The sequence below is a fragment of the Lissotriton vulgaris genome, chromosome 9 (genome assembly GCF_964263255.1).
Source record: "Lissotriton vulgaris chromosome 9, aLisVul1.2, whole genome shotgun sequence".
Lineage (NCBI taxonomy): Eukaryota > Metazoa > Chordata > Amphibia > Caudata > Salamandridae > Lissotriton > Lissotriton vulgaris.
Window position 1 is genome coordinate 922,330,355 of NC_141697.1, and position 17,577 is coordinate 922,347,931.

The following is a 17,577-nucleotide window of genomic DNA, read 5'->3' on the forward strand; positions in this document are numbered from 1 at the left end:
TGTGTACATTCTCATTCATGGGTCACTTACCTCCTACGCACATGCCTGGTTCTCACCTCTCCCCACAATCTGCTATTGTGTGGCTGAGGTACCATGCAGTTGAAGGCTTATGTACATGGCTAGCCCAGGTTACCACAGTAAGTTGAGCTGTTGTGTCTGGTAGGTGGGCATGTTGTTTGGCATGTTGTATGTTAGTTTGTAACATGTACATCCCCAGAGTTGTGAGTTGCATGATTGTGGAGTTGAGCTGTGTGGTGTGTTCATTTGGTGCGTACCAACGAGCAGTGCATTCCCTTAGGTGCCATCCTGGAAACGCTGGTTGATGATGGACTGTTGGAAGATGTAGGAATCATGCACACTGCCTGGGTAGGGGACGATGACATTGGTGAAGAGTCCCCGGTGGTCCACTGTTGCCTGCACATTGATGGAATGCATGTGCTTTCTGTTGCGGTAATTGTGTGCAGTGTCGGCAGTAGGACATGTGCACAGGCAACTGCCCCCAACACGTGCGGGAAGCCAGCTATGGCATAGTAGCCTTCAATGGACTCCAGATGTTCCTGCTCAGTGTGGGGGAAGTGAAGGTGCTGGGGTACCAAGCTGATGATGGCATCCAAGACAGTTGTGATGAACTTTGATAGGGCTGGCTGTGACACTAGTCCGACTCTGGCAGTTGTTGGTTGGAAGGTACCAGAGGCCAACAAGTGCAGCACAGCCAGCAGCTTTGTCTGAGGTGGGATGTTGGTTGTCCGCTGTGTTGGTACCGTCAGCCTGTGGGCAATGATGTTCAGGATGCGGAGGATGGTTGTCCTTTTGAGCCTGTAGTGGGCAATGACATCCTCTGGTGTTACGTCTGTGAGGCTGGTGTGTTTTCTGAAAGTCCGCTGTCTTTGTCTGCGCTGCCTCTGTGGTAGTCTTGGGGGTTTGGGTGGGGGAATCCGGGATGGGGTGGCGGGCCTGGGGGTGGTGGCAGTGGGTGTTGTAGCCCTCTTGGGGCTCCGAGCTGCAGATCAGTAGCTAGTAGTAGTGGCATCTATTGTTCTTCAGGTGTGGCTCTGGGCTGGGCTCCCTTTTATGGTGCAGGTTGTCTTCCGACTTTACACCAGGTAAGAGCAGGTGTTAAATTCCTGCTGCTAACGTGCCTTATCGCCTGTTTTGTGATCTTATCGCTGATCTGGATGGTTGTTGAGAATGTTGTGAAGTGGCCATGTCGCAGCTTTTTCCACGGGAACCCCTCCTCTGCATCTCATCAGCCATAGTTGCCGGTGTCATCTGTGGCGATGTTTTTTGCGGCTGCTATCGCAGGGAAACTGGTGATATCGGATGTTAGCACCAGCTTGTGAAAGGGATGATATATTTATCGCTTCTTTGGCTGCGATAAAGTGCTGCTAACTTGGCGACAAGTCCTTGAGAAAATGCCCCTAAATATGCTGTGGGTTTACTCTTACTGCATGAAAGAATTTCTAATGTTTAGAACTGAGAGGAAGATCCATAATAAACAATTATCCACAATTGCAAATTTTCCAAAGAGCTAAACATGGTTATCTGTTCACTAAAACGGTTGGGGTAGTAGGCAGGACACCACACTCAACATCACAAATAACAGCACATGATTTACGCCTTCTTCCACAGTTGGCCGTTAACATCCTCTTATTTTCTGCTCAGGCACTACACTAAGGACACGAAGTGAAAACAGCAGGCTAAAAACAGGTCTCTCAGAACCCTATTAACTTAATGTCCCAGCCGCTGCCTTCATGATCTCTGCAAACATGGGTCGTAAGTTTCAGTTTTTGGTGTACCAATGGCCAAGCCAAGGATTGCAGATGTTATGTTTCATAGATATACTATTAATGGTATTGGCCATTAATGGCATTGGCAGTTGATGACACCTTTTAGTCAAATTTCACAGAGATAACTTCCTTGCCTATTGGAGGTTTTATTCTTTCCCAGAATGACACAAGTTCTTCTCTAAAGAAAGAGGTGTGTCATACATTATGTGCTATATTTTCATAAATCTACCTTTTGACAAAAAGAGTAATCAAAAGTGACATGATTTATATGTTATAAGATTGCTTTACAAACCTCCACAAAGAGGATATTTTCAGAGACTTATTAAATAATTGATGCAAAGACCATGTTCAAATAAGATAAGTAAAGTTTATTTTGTGAACAAATACTGCATGAAAGGACAAGTGAATCCTTTATAACAAAAACTCTTTCAAAATGGAAAATTAGTTGATTTGGAAATTATCTTTCTTCCTCTGAATTCCTTATTGGCACTCAAGGCAGTTTTTACCACACCATCTGCTGTGCCAAATTTGAAAACCTGCAGAATTTAGAACAAGAAAAATAAATATCTGTTTGGTTGGTATAACATAAGCACATGTTGATTGATTCATATACGTAATTATAGAGATGAAACATAGGAAAAGCTCTGTCAAACCACATTAACATGTTTTATTACATGCCTAAAAATAATTTGAAACATGCTCCAAAATAAAATGTGATTTCTTTTTATTAGGTCAGAGGTTTGATTGCTTTCAGATGAACTTTTGCTTCTTTAAATCTTGTCAGTATAATTTATGCTAATAATTAATTGGTAAACTCAACACCCTATGAAACCGAATTATCTTGCCAGTCATGCCAGAGTGATGCTTACAAATTATGGAAACTGGGTACACATAGGAGCTTTTAACACTTTACAGAAATGAAGCCACAAATCTAAGACATGAATAGTTGAACTACAGATAATATTTGTAAGCAATGAAGATCTTGCACACCAAGTCAAATAACAAAAAAAGTGTCTGCTAACTTCCCCAAGACTGTGCGTTTGTGGTTTTAGCAGTCTGTTTAATGATATTTTTTTCATTTTTTTATAGAGACTTTATTTCAGTTTTGATTCAAACCATAAAAGTACATGTGCAACAATGCAGTTTAAAAATACATTAGATATATGAGTATACAATAAAGTGCAAAAAATACATGGATCATTAAATTACATACAAGAGTTAAATTCAGGAGAGAAATAAATAAACACAACAGACCTTCACTGATCCATACAATTTCTCATCCTTATACATAGCTTTCAAAATTCAGTCACTTGAAGAATACTGTCCTTATGCAAAAGTTGTAAGTACATAAGGGATGGTCTGATTTGATTAAAATTAAGTTGTTTTAAAAGAACAATCAGGTAGCGTTTGCGTGGATAATCATAAAACCTACATAAAAATATAAAATGCCGCATATCCTGTGGAGACTTTCCATCGCAGCCACAGGGTGCAGCAAATTTATTAAAAATGTCACTTTTTGGTCTAATCAGCAAATGGTGGTAGAGGTTTAGCCGAAACCTTGTTAGCAAAAACTTCTCATGCGAAGTCAATGAACCAGTCAAATATGGCTCCATTGATTCACATGTATTAAGCATGACAGATTTTCTAACAGTTGGTTTGAGAAGCTCCACACCTTCCCTTTGCATACTTCTATCCATAAGGAAGGTCCTTTTAATTACCTCCACGTCCCTTTTTTTAATCCTACTCGGGTGTTCAAACAGGTCCAAGCGACCAAGCCTGGAAAAGCTAGATTTCAAGTTTTTTAACCATGGGGTGCCCATTGCGTTGTCCTGGGACAAAAAGTCTTTCATGATCAAATGAGTCAGTGGGATGTCCTCATTTAACCAGCAATTAAGCCAGCATATCAGCGGGCGTAAGGAGAAAATATCGCTTAAATAATGGGCCCCCAGCTCTTCATGTACAGAAAAATTAGAGGTACCAGCTGGGACACACAAGAGGCGCTTCATGAAAGAGTTTTCAGCAGTCTGTAACTGCTCCCCCACAGCATAACCCCACAGTTCACTTCCATAAACAGCAGTTGCCACTGATTTCGCATTGTAAAGTTTCATCATGGCACTGGTAGGTTTTTTCCCAAGCTTTGCTGCAAAACTAAAAATAGAGGCATTCACCCTGGCCAATTCGCCTTTCTTCTTGACAAGATGTAGACCCCAACTAAGTTTGATATCGAAAATAACCCCAAGGTACGAGAATGATTTCGATACAGGGATCACTACATCATCTAGCTTGAACAGGAAGTTTCTACTTGGCTGTTGGCCAACTTGCATTATATATGATTTGGAATTATTGACCAGTAAATCTCTGTCTGACATAAACAATTTAAAAGCATTGAGTAGATTTTGGAGTCCCCTCTCAGTTCTAGAAATTAAAACTGCATCATCTGCATATAAAAGAACAGGAATACCCCGCCTTCCGACTCTTGGGCAGTAGGCTTGGATATTCTGCAGGTCGCTGTCAAGATCATTGATATAAAAGTTAAAAAGAAAGGGGGCTAGAATGCAGCCTTAGCACACACCCTTTCTGGTATCAAAATTACTAGTTACGCCCAGATCCTTAGAATACCTTACATTGGCACTGGTATTACTATGTAGGTCAACAAGGAAATTAACAATCCCAGGGAAATTAACAATCCCAAGGAAATTAACAATCCCAAAGGAAATTAACGATCCCATCTTTTATCATTTCTAGTCTACATTGCTCTCTGGACACTGCATGAGTCGCCATTCCATGCCGAGTTTGTTTGCGCTACAATCCAATCCTCAGGTATAATATATATAAAAGCCTACATTTACCTCAGTACCTCCTAACTTTGCTATACCATAGTAGTATATATATATATATATATTGTCCACCAAAAGAGCCCTTGCGCTCAAAAAGGCACACAGCACTCATCTCCACTCGCGTGTGCTTGCCTCTCTGTCACTCACAATTGCACCCTCCAAGCATATCTTGCAGCAGTCGACCCGTTTCGAGGCGGGTAACGCCCCTTCTTCCTGGACTTTGGCAGAGGGAATTAGAAAGACTTGCTGTTCGCTTCATTCACCTTTTATTTGTTTGAATGAGGCAACGCCCTAAGTGGGTGTGGCTCCTTACGTTACTCCCAGCGCATGCTGGTTTTTGTAGTCCAAAGAGCAGCAAGTTCATTGTTAAAACCTGTAGTAGGCTCTGCTTCCCTCCATACATTCGCCATATTAAATCCTTTTAGTAAGGAGGAAGGTCCAATTTCGAGAGAGTATATACATATATATATATACACACACACACACACACACACAGACAACACACAAACAAAGATGTTGCTGGTTCCCCAAGCCTCTTTAGTGCGGCGATTGTGCAGTGGGGTAGCAGGCCCCATATAATCCACAAATCCAGTTTCCCAATATCTCTCATTCCATATGCTGAAAAAGGGAAGACGGGTCATCACTCTGGTGCGAATATAGCAGGGTTATTCACACAAATAGGCAGCAAAACAGCCCAAAGAGTTTCGGAGCAATTGACTCCTTGATCATGGGTCAGGTTACGTTCACTATCACATACTTTTAATACACCCGTATGATTCATAGTCACTTAACATAAATGAAGGACTCTCCTGTTGACGCTGGGTCAATGTAACATGTTCGCCCATTTTAACATAGTGATTATCCAATGTGATCAACATGGCATCATATCATCAAAAAAAAAAATCATATCATCTGTGGCATAAAATAAATCACACCCATCAACATCTTTATACACTGGTATCAGTTCAATTGTCATCTGGTCTGGACGACAGCCATGAAAGCAAGACTACAGGTTGGTCAGCAATAGCATGTTTTCTCATTAATTTCATAGGATTGCTGGATAACCCAGAATCCAGAAAGGCAACACATTACGATGGCTGCAGCTAGGGATACAAAAAGACAGGAAGCTGCAGAGAAACTATTTGTTCAACCCAGTGACAGGACTAATACCAATGATAACAATGGCGATGCAACGCAGGATGAGACACCAAATAAAAATATTATTGTGGAATAACTTATGGAGGGCATCTAAACAAGGACAATTGAAGTAGTGGAAGGCTACCACTTTGCAGAAGTATATGGACTGTGGCAGAGTCCAGACAAAATTAAGAATCTTTATTACACCCATGTTCAACAACCCAGATCCTGAGATGATTGAGGAGTGGGTGACAAACAATCATGACCGCAGGACAACAATGCTCAAAATCCTTGTAAAATATGCAAGGAAAGACTGTGAAAGATTATCAGCAGAGCTTGAAAAATTCACCAATATTTCGAAAGAAAGTGTATCAAAGAATAATTGGAGAATGATATTAATAAATTGAATATCCGGCTGGAGAAAGCAGAATAGGAGATCAAGGCTAAAAAACCAACGCACATTCTATTGAGACAAAGTGGACTATGAAAGAGGCCAAATCCTCACAACCGGCAGAAAATTTGATCACCTAAGAAATAATATACAAGAAAAGATGCAAGGGGGGCAGCCTCTGGCAGAATCAAAAAGACAGCCAATGATCCGGAATAGTGGCCATCCAGAGCAAGCTGAAAGTGAGAGTGATACATCAGTTCAGTAATAAGCGGCAGGAGTAAAATCAAACATTTTAAAGGTGTTCAACCTTACGACACAAGGAAGCCTGATAGCACAAGCGGCCAAAGGTGCACAGGGGGTACAGAGGTCACGGACACAAAGGCTGAGGAGACAACAGGAACGGTGCAAAAAAACCAAGAAAATATAGAAGGCTTCATGGGAATCCAAACAAGAGAGCAAACATCAGCACAATAATGGAAAAAAACTGTAGTAAATCTTTCTAAACTTGTTTGTAAATATCTATAAAAATTGAAATTCAATTAATAAACCAAAGTTTGAAGATAAGTTATAGTTATAAAGACCTATTAATTATTTGTATACAAAGCCAAAATAAACTACACAAATCTTCGAAATTCTACATTTACAGTTCTAACTTAAAGTCATAATTTGCGCATCACCCAAAACCTAACATATGTCTATCTCTATCTATCTATCTATCTATCTATCTATCTATCTATCTATCTATCTATCTATCTATCTATCTATCTATCTATCTATCTATCTATCTATCTATCTATCTATCTATCTATCTATCTAACTATCTATATGTATGTATATATATGTATATATACCTGGCTGGCTGTTGTTTTCTTGTGATCCTTCATTCCTTAAGTGTGTATGTGTATATATACATATATATATATATATATATATATATATATATATATATATATATATATATATATATATATATATATATACACACACCCACCAAAATCTCAACATAGTCTCTTTCAGTTGCCTTTCTTCTTTCACATGAAGGTGCCAAGCCATCTGATGCATTTAGCAATGAAGGGAGCTGAGCGGAGGCAAAGCATGTAGCACGACTAGTTGGTGTCAGGCTTGTTTGCCAGCTGGAAAGCCTGGGAAGATCCAGTGCCTTGAGTGAATTTTTTGAAAAGCGTGCCCTTTTATTGCCCTGACTTTCTCACAGGAGTTTCAAATCAATATTAATAGTAACCACATTCAACCAGTAGTTGTAATTCAACTGTATTTATGAAAGAGATCCTGTGCATCAATCTAGGAGAACAGACGGGAGGGAACTGCTGAGAGAGCATTTCTATTGACTTGATAAGGTAATTGAGTTGTCTTATAATAATAGAGGAATGTAATGCAAGATATGACAAGTGTTGTCAAGTAGTAGAAACCCTAAAACAACTGCTTAATTTGTACAGGTGGAGACAGGCTGTGGCCAATGGCACACTTTTTTTAATAGAATTTGTGACTTATTTTTCACATTTGACTATCTATAGTAAGGCAAAGAAAGACAGAAAAGAGAGATAGGTGGAGGAAGAAGAAGATAAGAAACAGCCCTCTATGCAATAAGCAGGGATTAAAAAACCCTGCGAGAGTGAGGTTAAGAGGACGGAAATATAGTGTGGTGGAAGACATAGGCCTAAGTTGGAATCAAGACTAGACAGCCTTGCTATTTATTATTTCTGGCATTTGGTATAACCATCAGTGGGCTACTAAGGAAACCTTTGGGCCTTGCACTTTTTTCTAAGAACTGCCTAAAACATATCTGAAAGCTCATTTAGTTTATTTCTAGTTATACAAAATAAGATGAAGAATTAACCTAAAGCTCATCATCCCATGACAAACTTTACACCCCTAAGATTGATGTCCTTATTAACCTTGACATTTTCACACCATGATGCTACTCACCTACGCATGTGTAGGAGCAGTGCCTGCTCCATCATTTCCATTTTCAGAAACTGGGTGGATTGACCTAAGGTATATGATGATGGTTATTATTTGTCTTTTACCCTTCTTATTCTCGGATTTTGCTTGGTCATCGTTAGATAACTGAAAAATGGAAAAACAAAATACTATTCTTAGATAAAGAGCATATATTTTCTACTAGTACGTTAACAGACCATTCCTATAGTTTCCTGATTAATGGAGGATTTCAATTAAGGCATGTGAGAATGTATCAAAGTACAGTTGTACGGAAAACATATATTTGAACAATGTAAATTTCATACGAAAAGAGGTTTCATCGTATAAAGGTTCATCACAAATCTCAGTATAAAGTTTGAGGATTTCACAAAATAGGTCTCAGGCATCCTCACTATATGCTACAAACGTATGGGGAAACAATGCTGCTTGTCTAATTTAGCATCCCTTTCTGAATGTGAGGTACCAGTTCAGAAAATATATTTATTACCCAGAGGATTGTTTTGGATGGACAGGGCATGCTATATTCATACTTCTGAAAGTGGTTAGACTATACTTTTGTAAAACACTGTATATCTAATGTTCATGACATTTTTAAGCTGGCTTTCAAAAATGTGTACACTATTGGGAATTGCTAAGAATTTCTTAAGCTGAGTGAGTAACCTATAACACCTTGAAAGTTTTAGACTGCTGAGCTTCCAAAGTAGTGTTTTCCAAGACGACTACTGGTGTTGGCAGTCTTGAACTGAGATCTGGGTCCGCACAGAGAATGGTCACATGCACAGTTAGGTTCCAACGAGAGGTATGAATTTATCAGCAAACTTTGCATGTGCACTGCTTATAATATTTATGCTACATCTTTGCTAAATTACATACTACCTTCCAGTAATAAAAAAATACTTTATTGTCAATTAATAGAACTACTGCTAAATTAACAGAATATTTGCCTATCACTCAACCATCTTGAAGTACACGGCCATTAGGACTTTCCTGTACACACCCAAACTGAGCGAGAGCTGAGATCTTTAGAAGAAAGAATGCGCCTCTTTATTAGTGCATACAGAACTGGGCCCTAAGCACGAGAATCTAGGGAATTCATAATATTTTCACCTTCTAACCAGATAAGTATTTTGGTTACATAGCTGTGCCTTTTCAAAAGATCTGAAGGACCAGTGAGGCACAATTTGTCTCCTTCCAGACCAAATACACTCTTACAGATATTTGTTTTGGGATTATTTGGACTTTTTACAATAACAATATCTCCTTTTTTAACTGTCTAAAAATGATGACTTAAGTTTTCTGACACAACCAATTGTTAGTTGTAAGCTCCATCAACGGACCAGAGCACATTAAAACTTAGATAGATATTCAAAGCACATAATGAAAGGTACAGCCAACAAGTACCAAACTTTTGCCTAAAACAAGTCGAAACTTATTTCGTTTTGTCACAAAAAGAGCTGTACAGTTCACCAAATCTGTGTGCATATCCATGAGTGATGTGTAATGGCCTCTAACCATTAATAATTAAATCCTATAGACTTGCTGCACTCATGTCCTTGTTAGATCTTTGTGTATTATTAATGTAATCCCATTATAAAAGTTGGCATTCTCTTAAGGTTCTGTTTATCTATTTTCACTTCTAAAGGGTTCCTTCGGACTTGCCCTGTTTGTATCAATTGGTCCAATGTTTGTTTCTTTTATTGTTAAAGAGAGCTAGGTTGACTACGCTGGACTCTCCTTGGGGCATAGGGACGGTGAACAACCTTTACAACGCAACTTTTACCACGCAGTGCCTTTACGACGCAACTTTTGCAACGCAAACCATTACAACGCATTGCGCTGGGGGGCGCTCTAGGATAGGGAATAGATTTAATTTACTATCCAACACCTTCCCTACTATCCACGGGGACTGGAGTTGGAATAGTAAATTAAATAATTCACTATCCAACACCCAAAAGCACTATCAGCCAGATTCATGAAGCTACCATTCTGCGATTAGCAAATAGCGAAAATTTGCGAATCGCAATTTGAGAATCGCAGAATGGAATTCATGTACAAATGCGAGGAAAAAAAGCGAATCGCAATAGATCGCAATTGGTGATTGCGATCTTGCCACAATCGCAAAATAATCGCAGAATCGGCTATTTCCTATGCCGAAATTGCGATCTCGCAAATAGCGATATCGCAAATTGCGATCTCGCTAACTGCGAGATTGCAAGAACGGGAAGTCGCATTTCGAGCCCACTGATGACATCACAACCAGGAGAACAAGTTACTTACCTTCGATAACGATATATCTGTAAGAAACATTAGTTAGTGTTAGATTCCTTACCTTAGAATATCCCCAGGTGTCAGTCTGGATCCGGAAACTTTTGCGTAGCAGTACCCTTGCGCGTCGGTAGGCGTCGTCTGCAGGCGTCTCCTGCGGCTCCGCGTCCGTCGTTGGCGCCGTGCGCCGTGATGACGTCGCTGGAGTATATAGACGCCGCCTCCGCGCGCTGACGTCAGTTCTTTGTACACAGCTTTTCCGCGCCAGAAGACGCAGAGCCATGAGAGAACCAACACTGGTGCCATTTGAAACTAGGGCCCTGAAAGGGATGTCCTTAACCCTAGGTATCAGTTCGCAGAACGGGGAGGATGGGTGGGTTCGGTAAGGAATCTAACACTAACTAATGTTTCTTACAGATATATCGTTACCGAAGGTAAGTAACTTGTTCATCTGAAAGAAACACGTTAGTGTTAGATTCCTTACTTTAGAATAGATACCCCAGCAATACCAACCCCGGTGGTGGGTCTGCGAACCAATACATTCTTACACCAGAAAGTCCTGGAGGACAGAACGGCCAAAGAAGCCATCCCTCCGGACTTGACTGTCCAGGCAGTAGTGCCTCGCAAATGTGTGCAGCGAGGCCCACGTAGCCGCTTGGCAAATGTCCTGCAAGGGGACTCCCCGGCCCAGGGCAGTAGTAGCCGCCGTGGCCCGAGTGGAATGGGCCCTCAGCCCAACAGGAGGCTCCTTCCGAGCCAAAGAGTAGCACGCTTTGATGCAGAGAACGACCCACCGAGAGATGGTCCGTTTGTGTACCGCCCGTCCCTTCTTCGCACCCATGTAGCCAACAAACAGTTGGTCATCCACCCGGAACTGGTGTGTGAGATCCATGTAAAATGAAAGCGCACGTTTTGGGTCCAGACGGTGGAGCCGCTCTTCATCCTTTGAAGGATGCGGAGGCGGGAAGAAGGAAGGGAGGGTGATGGACTGCCCGATATGGAAAGCAGAAACTACTTTGGGAAGGAAAGAAGGTCTAGTCCTCAGAACCACCTTGTCAGGATGGATGGACAAGAAAGGAGGTTTGACAGAAAGAGCCTGGAGCTCACTCACCCTCCTGGCAGAGGTGATGGCAACCAGGAAAGCCGTCTTTAAAGTCAGGAGACGGAGAGGGCAAGAATGAAGGGGCTCAAAGGGAGCACACATCAAAAAGGTTAGAACCAGGTTCAAGTCCCACTGAGGCATCACAAACGGAACAGGTAGATACATGTGTGTGATGCCCTTCAAGAATCTCGTTACAATTGGGGACTTGAACAAAGAAGGCTGATCAGGAAGCCTAAGAAAGGCTGAAAGGGCAGAAAGGTAGCCCTTGATAGTGCCCAGAGCAGAGCCCTGCTGGGCAAGAGAGAGAAGGAACAGAAGAACCTCGGAGAGAGGGGCAGAAAGAGGATCCACAGCCTTTGCTGTGCACCATGCCACAAACTTGTTCCACCGACAGGCGTATACCGATTTCGTGGAGGGACGCCTGGCTGCCAGAATTACATTACAGACTTCAGGAGGCAAGTCAAATGGCCTCAACTGCCGCCGCTCAATCTCCAAGCATGGAGGTGGAGACTGGACAGGTTCGGGTGGAGGACCGTCCCCTGTTGCTGCGACAGAAGGTCCTCCTGAAGGGGCAGGTGGATCGGGGGACCGACTGACATGCTGAGTAGCTCGGGATACCAGTACCTTCGAGCCCAGTCTGGAGCCACAAGAATAACTTGGGCCCGGTCGCGCCTGATCTTCTTCAGCACTCTGGGCAGAAGTGGTATAGGCGGAAAGGCGTATAACAGACCGCAACTCCACTCGCGCCGAAAGGCGTCGCCGTGCGAGTGCCGTCTTGGAAACTCCAACGCACAGAACTGATGACATTGCGCGTTCTCTTCTGTGGCGAATAGATCTAACCAAGGCTCTCCCCATTGCCGAAAGAGGCCTTGCGCCACGTCCGAGTTCAGACGCCATTCGTGATCCATCGAGCACCGACGGCTGAGTTCGTCCGCCCTGGCGTTCAGAGAACCTGCCAGGTGTTGAACCGTCAGAGTCACGCCCTGACGTTCCAGCCACTGCCAGAGGCGCAGAGCCTCCTGGCAAAGGGTCCACGACCCCACCCCGCCTTGTTTGTTGCAGTACCACATGGCGGTGGTGTTGTCCGTGAACACCTGCACTACACTCCCGTTGACAAAGGGGAGGAATGCCTTCAGTGCTAGACGAATCGCCCGCAGCTCCAACAGGTTTATATGGAGCCGGGACTCCGCCGGAGACCAGATGCCTCTGATCTCCGCCTCTCCCAAGTGGCCTCCCCAGCCCTGGAGGGACGCGTCCGTCACGACAACGTGCTCCGGTTGGGGAAGGGAGAGGGACTTGCCCCTGACCCAATCGCGGTCCGTAAGCCACCACTGCAGTTGTCTCGCAGTGCCCTCCGAGATCAAGACGTGGTCGGACAAGTTGCCCTGATGCTGGGCCCACTGAAACTTCAGGTCCCACTGCAGAGCCCGCATCCGCCACCGGGCGTGATGCACCAGAAGGATGCAGGAAGCCATCAGCCCCAGCAGCCGCAGTGTCAACCTGACCGAAACCCGGGATAGCGGCTGAAAGATGGGAATCAACGCCTGAATATCCCGGATCCGCCGTTCCGGAGGATAAACCCGAAACTGCGCCGAGTCCAGAACCGCTCCGATGAAAAGGAGCTTTTGAGAGGGACACAGGTGTGATTTCGGCACATTGATGGAGAACCCCAGGCCGTGCAAGAGGTCTGCCGTCATCTGGAGGTGGTGGACGACTGTCTGGGGCGAGCCCGCCTTCAACAACCAGTCGTCTAGGTAGGGGAAGACTGAAACCCCTAACCTGCGCAGATGGGCTGCGACCACCGCCAACACCTTTGTGAACACCCGTGGGGCGCTTGTAAGGCCGAAGGGGAGCACGATAAACTGAAAGTGCTCCTGGCCTACCGTGAACCGCAGGTAACGCCGGTGGGCCGGCAGGACGGGGATGTGAAAATACGCATCCTGCAAGTCCAACGCTACCATCCAGTCTTGCAGGTCTAGGGCAGCCAAGACCTGAGCCAAAGTCAACATCTTGAACTTCTCCTTCCGGAGGAAGCCGTTGACGTTCCTTAGGTCCAAGATAGGACGTAGGCCCCCTTTGTCCTTTTTGGGTACCAGAAAGTAGTGGGAATAGCAACCACGTCCTACTTCTGGCCCAGGAACGCGCTCGATGGCCCCCTTGGCCAAGAGGGCCGTAACTTCCTCCTGCAGAAGTTGCAAGTGGTCCCCCGACACACGGTGGTTCTGCGGTGGCATGGCTGGAGGAGTGGTCTCGAAGGGGAGGGAGTAGCCCCTTCGGACGATTTGCAGCACCCACCTGTCCGATGTGATCGTGCGCCAGCGGGCGTGGTGATGGCGAACCCTGCCACCCACTGGCGTCACATGGGCCTGAAAGCACGGACTAGGAGGATTTTGAGGCAGATGCTGCGGGGGGAGATGTGGCCTGACCCCGCCGTTGACCCCGACCGCCTCCACGGCGGTTTCCACGGCCGCCACCGCGTTGAAGTGATTGTTGCGGTGCGTGGCTGGCAGCACGTGTGGGGGCGCCCCTTCCGTGGCCACGAAAGGAGCGAAACGAACCCGTTTGCTGGCGCTGGGTCGAGAGACCCAAGGACTTTGCCGTGACCCTGGAGTCCTTGAAGCGTTCCAGCGCGTGGTCCGCCTTGTCACCAAACAGATGACAGCCATCGAACGGCATGTCCATCAAAGTATTCTGGACATCTGCCGAGAAGTTGGCGGATCTCAACCAGGCGTGGTGACGAATCGCCACCGTCGTGGACATCGCTCTGCCTAGCGAGTCGGTCGTATCAAGACCACATCGAATAGAATATCTAGCTGCATCTCGGCCCTCAGCTACAGCTTTGCCGAGTTTTGCCTGCACCTCCATGGGGCATTCTGGCAGCAGCTCCGCGACCGTATCCCACACAGAGTGGGTGTAGCGGCCCAAGAGGCAAGCGGTGTTGCAAGACCGCAGTCCTAAACTCAGGGACGAGAAGACCTTCTTGCCATATTGGTCATACCTCTTGGATTCCCGATCAGGCGGGGCCGACGGGAATACGGACTGGGAGGTAGAGGCCTGGATCACCAGACTCTCAGGGGTGGGGTGGGTGGACAGGAACTTGGGGTCGTCCGGACAAGGACGGTGGCGTCTGGCCACGTTCCGATCAACAGGCGCACCTGAAGAGGGCCTGGACCAAGTGCCCAACAGAACGTCTGATAAGGCTTCGTTAAACGGCAGCAGAGGCTCCTGTGGGCATGACCGCGGTTTGAAGACCTCAGTGAGGATGTTAGGCCTCACGGCCGCGACGGGGAGCTCAAGGTTTAAGGCCTTGGCAGCCCTCATCAACACCACTGAATAGGCAGCTCCCTCCTCCGATGCCACGGAAGGAGGAGAGACAAAACCAGGGTTAGGAGAGTCATCCAAACCACTGGCGTCCCCCAAATCACCTGTCCAGTCCATGTCATACTGACACTCGCGTGACAGAGGGTCCTCAGAGCCCTCCCAGCCCTCACCGTACTCTACATCATCACCATAGTCGGTGTCAACCATGTAGACCGGCTCCACGGGGTCGACAGGCCCCATCGGCGTCGAGCCCGGCGTCGAGCGACGCCGGTCCGACTCCGCGTCCGGATTCGGTGAGGGTATGGGGACGGCGCCGCCCGGAGCCGGCGCCGGAGCCCCGGTGCCGCCCGAAGCCGGCACCGAGGAACCGGCGTCGCGCGGGGGCGGCGTGGGGGGTAACCCCGATGGAATCGGTGCCGGATTGGATGGACGTCCATCCGGCGTCGACCCCGAAGGCCCTAGCGGCGCCGGAATCGGCGGCGCCGGTGTCGGAGCATCCGACGGCGTCGAGGTAGGGTCAGCTGAACCGCTAGGGCCCCCGGACGGGTTCACTGGGCCAGTAGGCGCCGTGGAACCCGCCGGAGAAGATAGGGCCCTCATGGCCATGAGGAACGCCTCTATCTCCTCAGGCGTCGCACCTTGCCCAGGGACCTGAGGGTATGGGGCAGGCCGCGCCGGCGACTCTCGCGGAGCCGCGGAGTTGGGGTCACCCGAACCCCCGGCCGCATCGCGCGAGCGTCGGGGGGAGTCGGGGGTACGATGACGACGCCCCGACTTCTTGTGTCTCTTACCTGACGAACTCGACGAGTGATGTCGACTTCCGGAGCGCCCGGCGCGGCTCCGCGACCGCTCCCTCGAACGCTCCCTGGACCTCCGGCCGGACCGAGACCGCTCTCGACGCGGGGCCGACACCCGGAGCTCGAGTAGCTTGCGGGACCGCTCCCGCCTAGCTTTGTTAGTCAGAGCCCGGCAATCGACGCAGGCGTCGACGTCGTGGTCGGGGTCCAGGCACCGGAGACAGAGTCGGTGATGGTCCGTGACCGACATCGTGCGGTCACAACCGTCACAATTCTTGAAACCGGGCATCCTTACCAGGCACAAAGATAGTAAATAACTAGTAATAACTTGGTCAAAAGACCGGGTACCGCTCTTCAGATCTGCGTCCACTGGCGCGGAAAAAAGAAGAACTGACGTCAGCGCGCGGAGGCGGCGTCTATATACTCCAGCGACGTCATCACGGCGCACGACACCAACGACGGACGCGGAGCCGCAGGAGACGCCTGCAGACGACGCCTACCGACGCGCAAGGGTACTGCTACACAAAAGTTTCCGGATCCAGACTGACGCCTGGGGATATTCTAAGGTAAGGAATCTAACACTAACGTGTTTCTTTCAGATAGTAGGCTCACCACAACCACAAACAGAACACAGAGCCAGGGAGTGGCAGCAGGAAACTGAGGAGCACCAAAACCAACATTCTGCAGCACCCTAGCCTGAAAGAAAGTGTCCAAAGATGTCCCAGGATGCAGCAGGGAGCAGTGGGCAGAGAGGAAGAGGAAACTAAAATTTTCTAAATCCGAATTGGAGCACCTAATTGAGGGGGTCTGCAAGGAGCATGCCAGGCTCTTTGGAAAAGACTCCCGGAGGGTGCCAGAGCCCGAGAAGCGCAGGATCTGGCAGCGCATCCGCGCTAAGGTCAATTCTGTCAGTGTGACCCAGCGCTCCCTTGACGACATAAAAAAGCGCTGGTACGACCTGAGAGAACGTTCCAAGGAGCGGATTGCTGTGAGGCTTGGGGAGCAACTGACCACCGGTGGAGGGGAACCTGTAGCCACACCGAACACCCCATTGGAGGACCTGATTGAGGACACCATTGCGCCAGCAGTCTGCGTGGGGGTCCTTCAGCTGGACTCATCTCGACCCAGCCAATAACAAACTGAAGGTAAGTGCCATGCGACAGCGACCCAGTCCCCTAACAATGCCCTTAAGTCCTGAGCTAGCAACATGACATCCCCAACAATGCAGACCATGCTCACCAAAAAGCCCAATTGCATTGTGGAAGTTGTAGTGTAATCATTTACCCGCAGTTAGCCCAACACTGCCAGAGCACTCCATGCAAAGTCAATCCAAAAGCCAGTCAGGGAAAGCAAAGCTGCATGCATGTATCAACATTGCCTGCACAAGATACATAACTTTAATCATGCACCCTTTCACATTACAGGTGCAGGTGATCAAGCCAGCACGGACAGCGAGGCGCTGCACATCGCTGAGAGCCAGGAGGACACTGAGGGTGAGGGCCAGTCCTCCTAACCACCCGGCCCATGACAGCCACCAGCAGTGCACCCACCACCACCAACACCACCACCACCCCGTGCCGACAGGGCCACCCCTGCAGCCACAGCAGTGCAGCCAACCCCACAGCAAACAGACACAGCAGTGGTACAGGCTCCACCACCAGCGCCTCGGAGGCAGACGAGGCGCACACCTGGTGCCAGGTCACAGACCAGCGCACTGAGGCGCCAGCAGCGCCAGGGCCCAGCATGCACCGCCGGGGCACTTGAAACACCCGACCTGGCCATCGAACGCCGCATGCTGGCGGTGCATCGCACACAGGCGCGCCACATGGCAGCAATGCTCGCACAGATGCAGGCAAACGGCCAACACATTGCCCAGATGACCGCAGCAGTGCGAGAAAACAACCAGCTGCTGGCACGAAGGTCACTTGCCATGCAGGCCCAGATGGTGCAGTGTTGCCAGGATGTGGCCAGGTCACTCGAC

The 17,577-nt window shown here is 47.4% G+C and overlaps 1 protein-coding gene across 1 annotated transcript in view; it reads right to left on the reverse strand.

Moving 5' to 3' along the window:
* Positions 1-2,136: 2,136 nt before the first annotated feature.
* LOC147692528 (uncharacterized) overlaps positions 2,137-17,577 on the reverse strand; it is a 244,320-nt gene continuing 228,879 nt past the window's right edge. The window contains exons 15-16 of the mRNA XM_086936800.1: positions 8,097-8,237; positions 2,137-2,323 (exon numbers count right to left, since the gene is read on the reverse strand). Coding sequence (XP_086792926.1) covers positions 8,097-8,237 — 141 coding nt within the window. The 3' untranslated portion in view covers positions 2,137-2,323. The remainder of the gene's footprint in view (positions 2,324-8,096; positions 8,238-17,577) is intronic.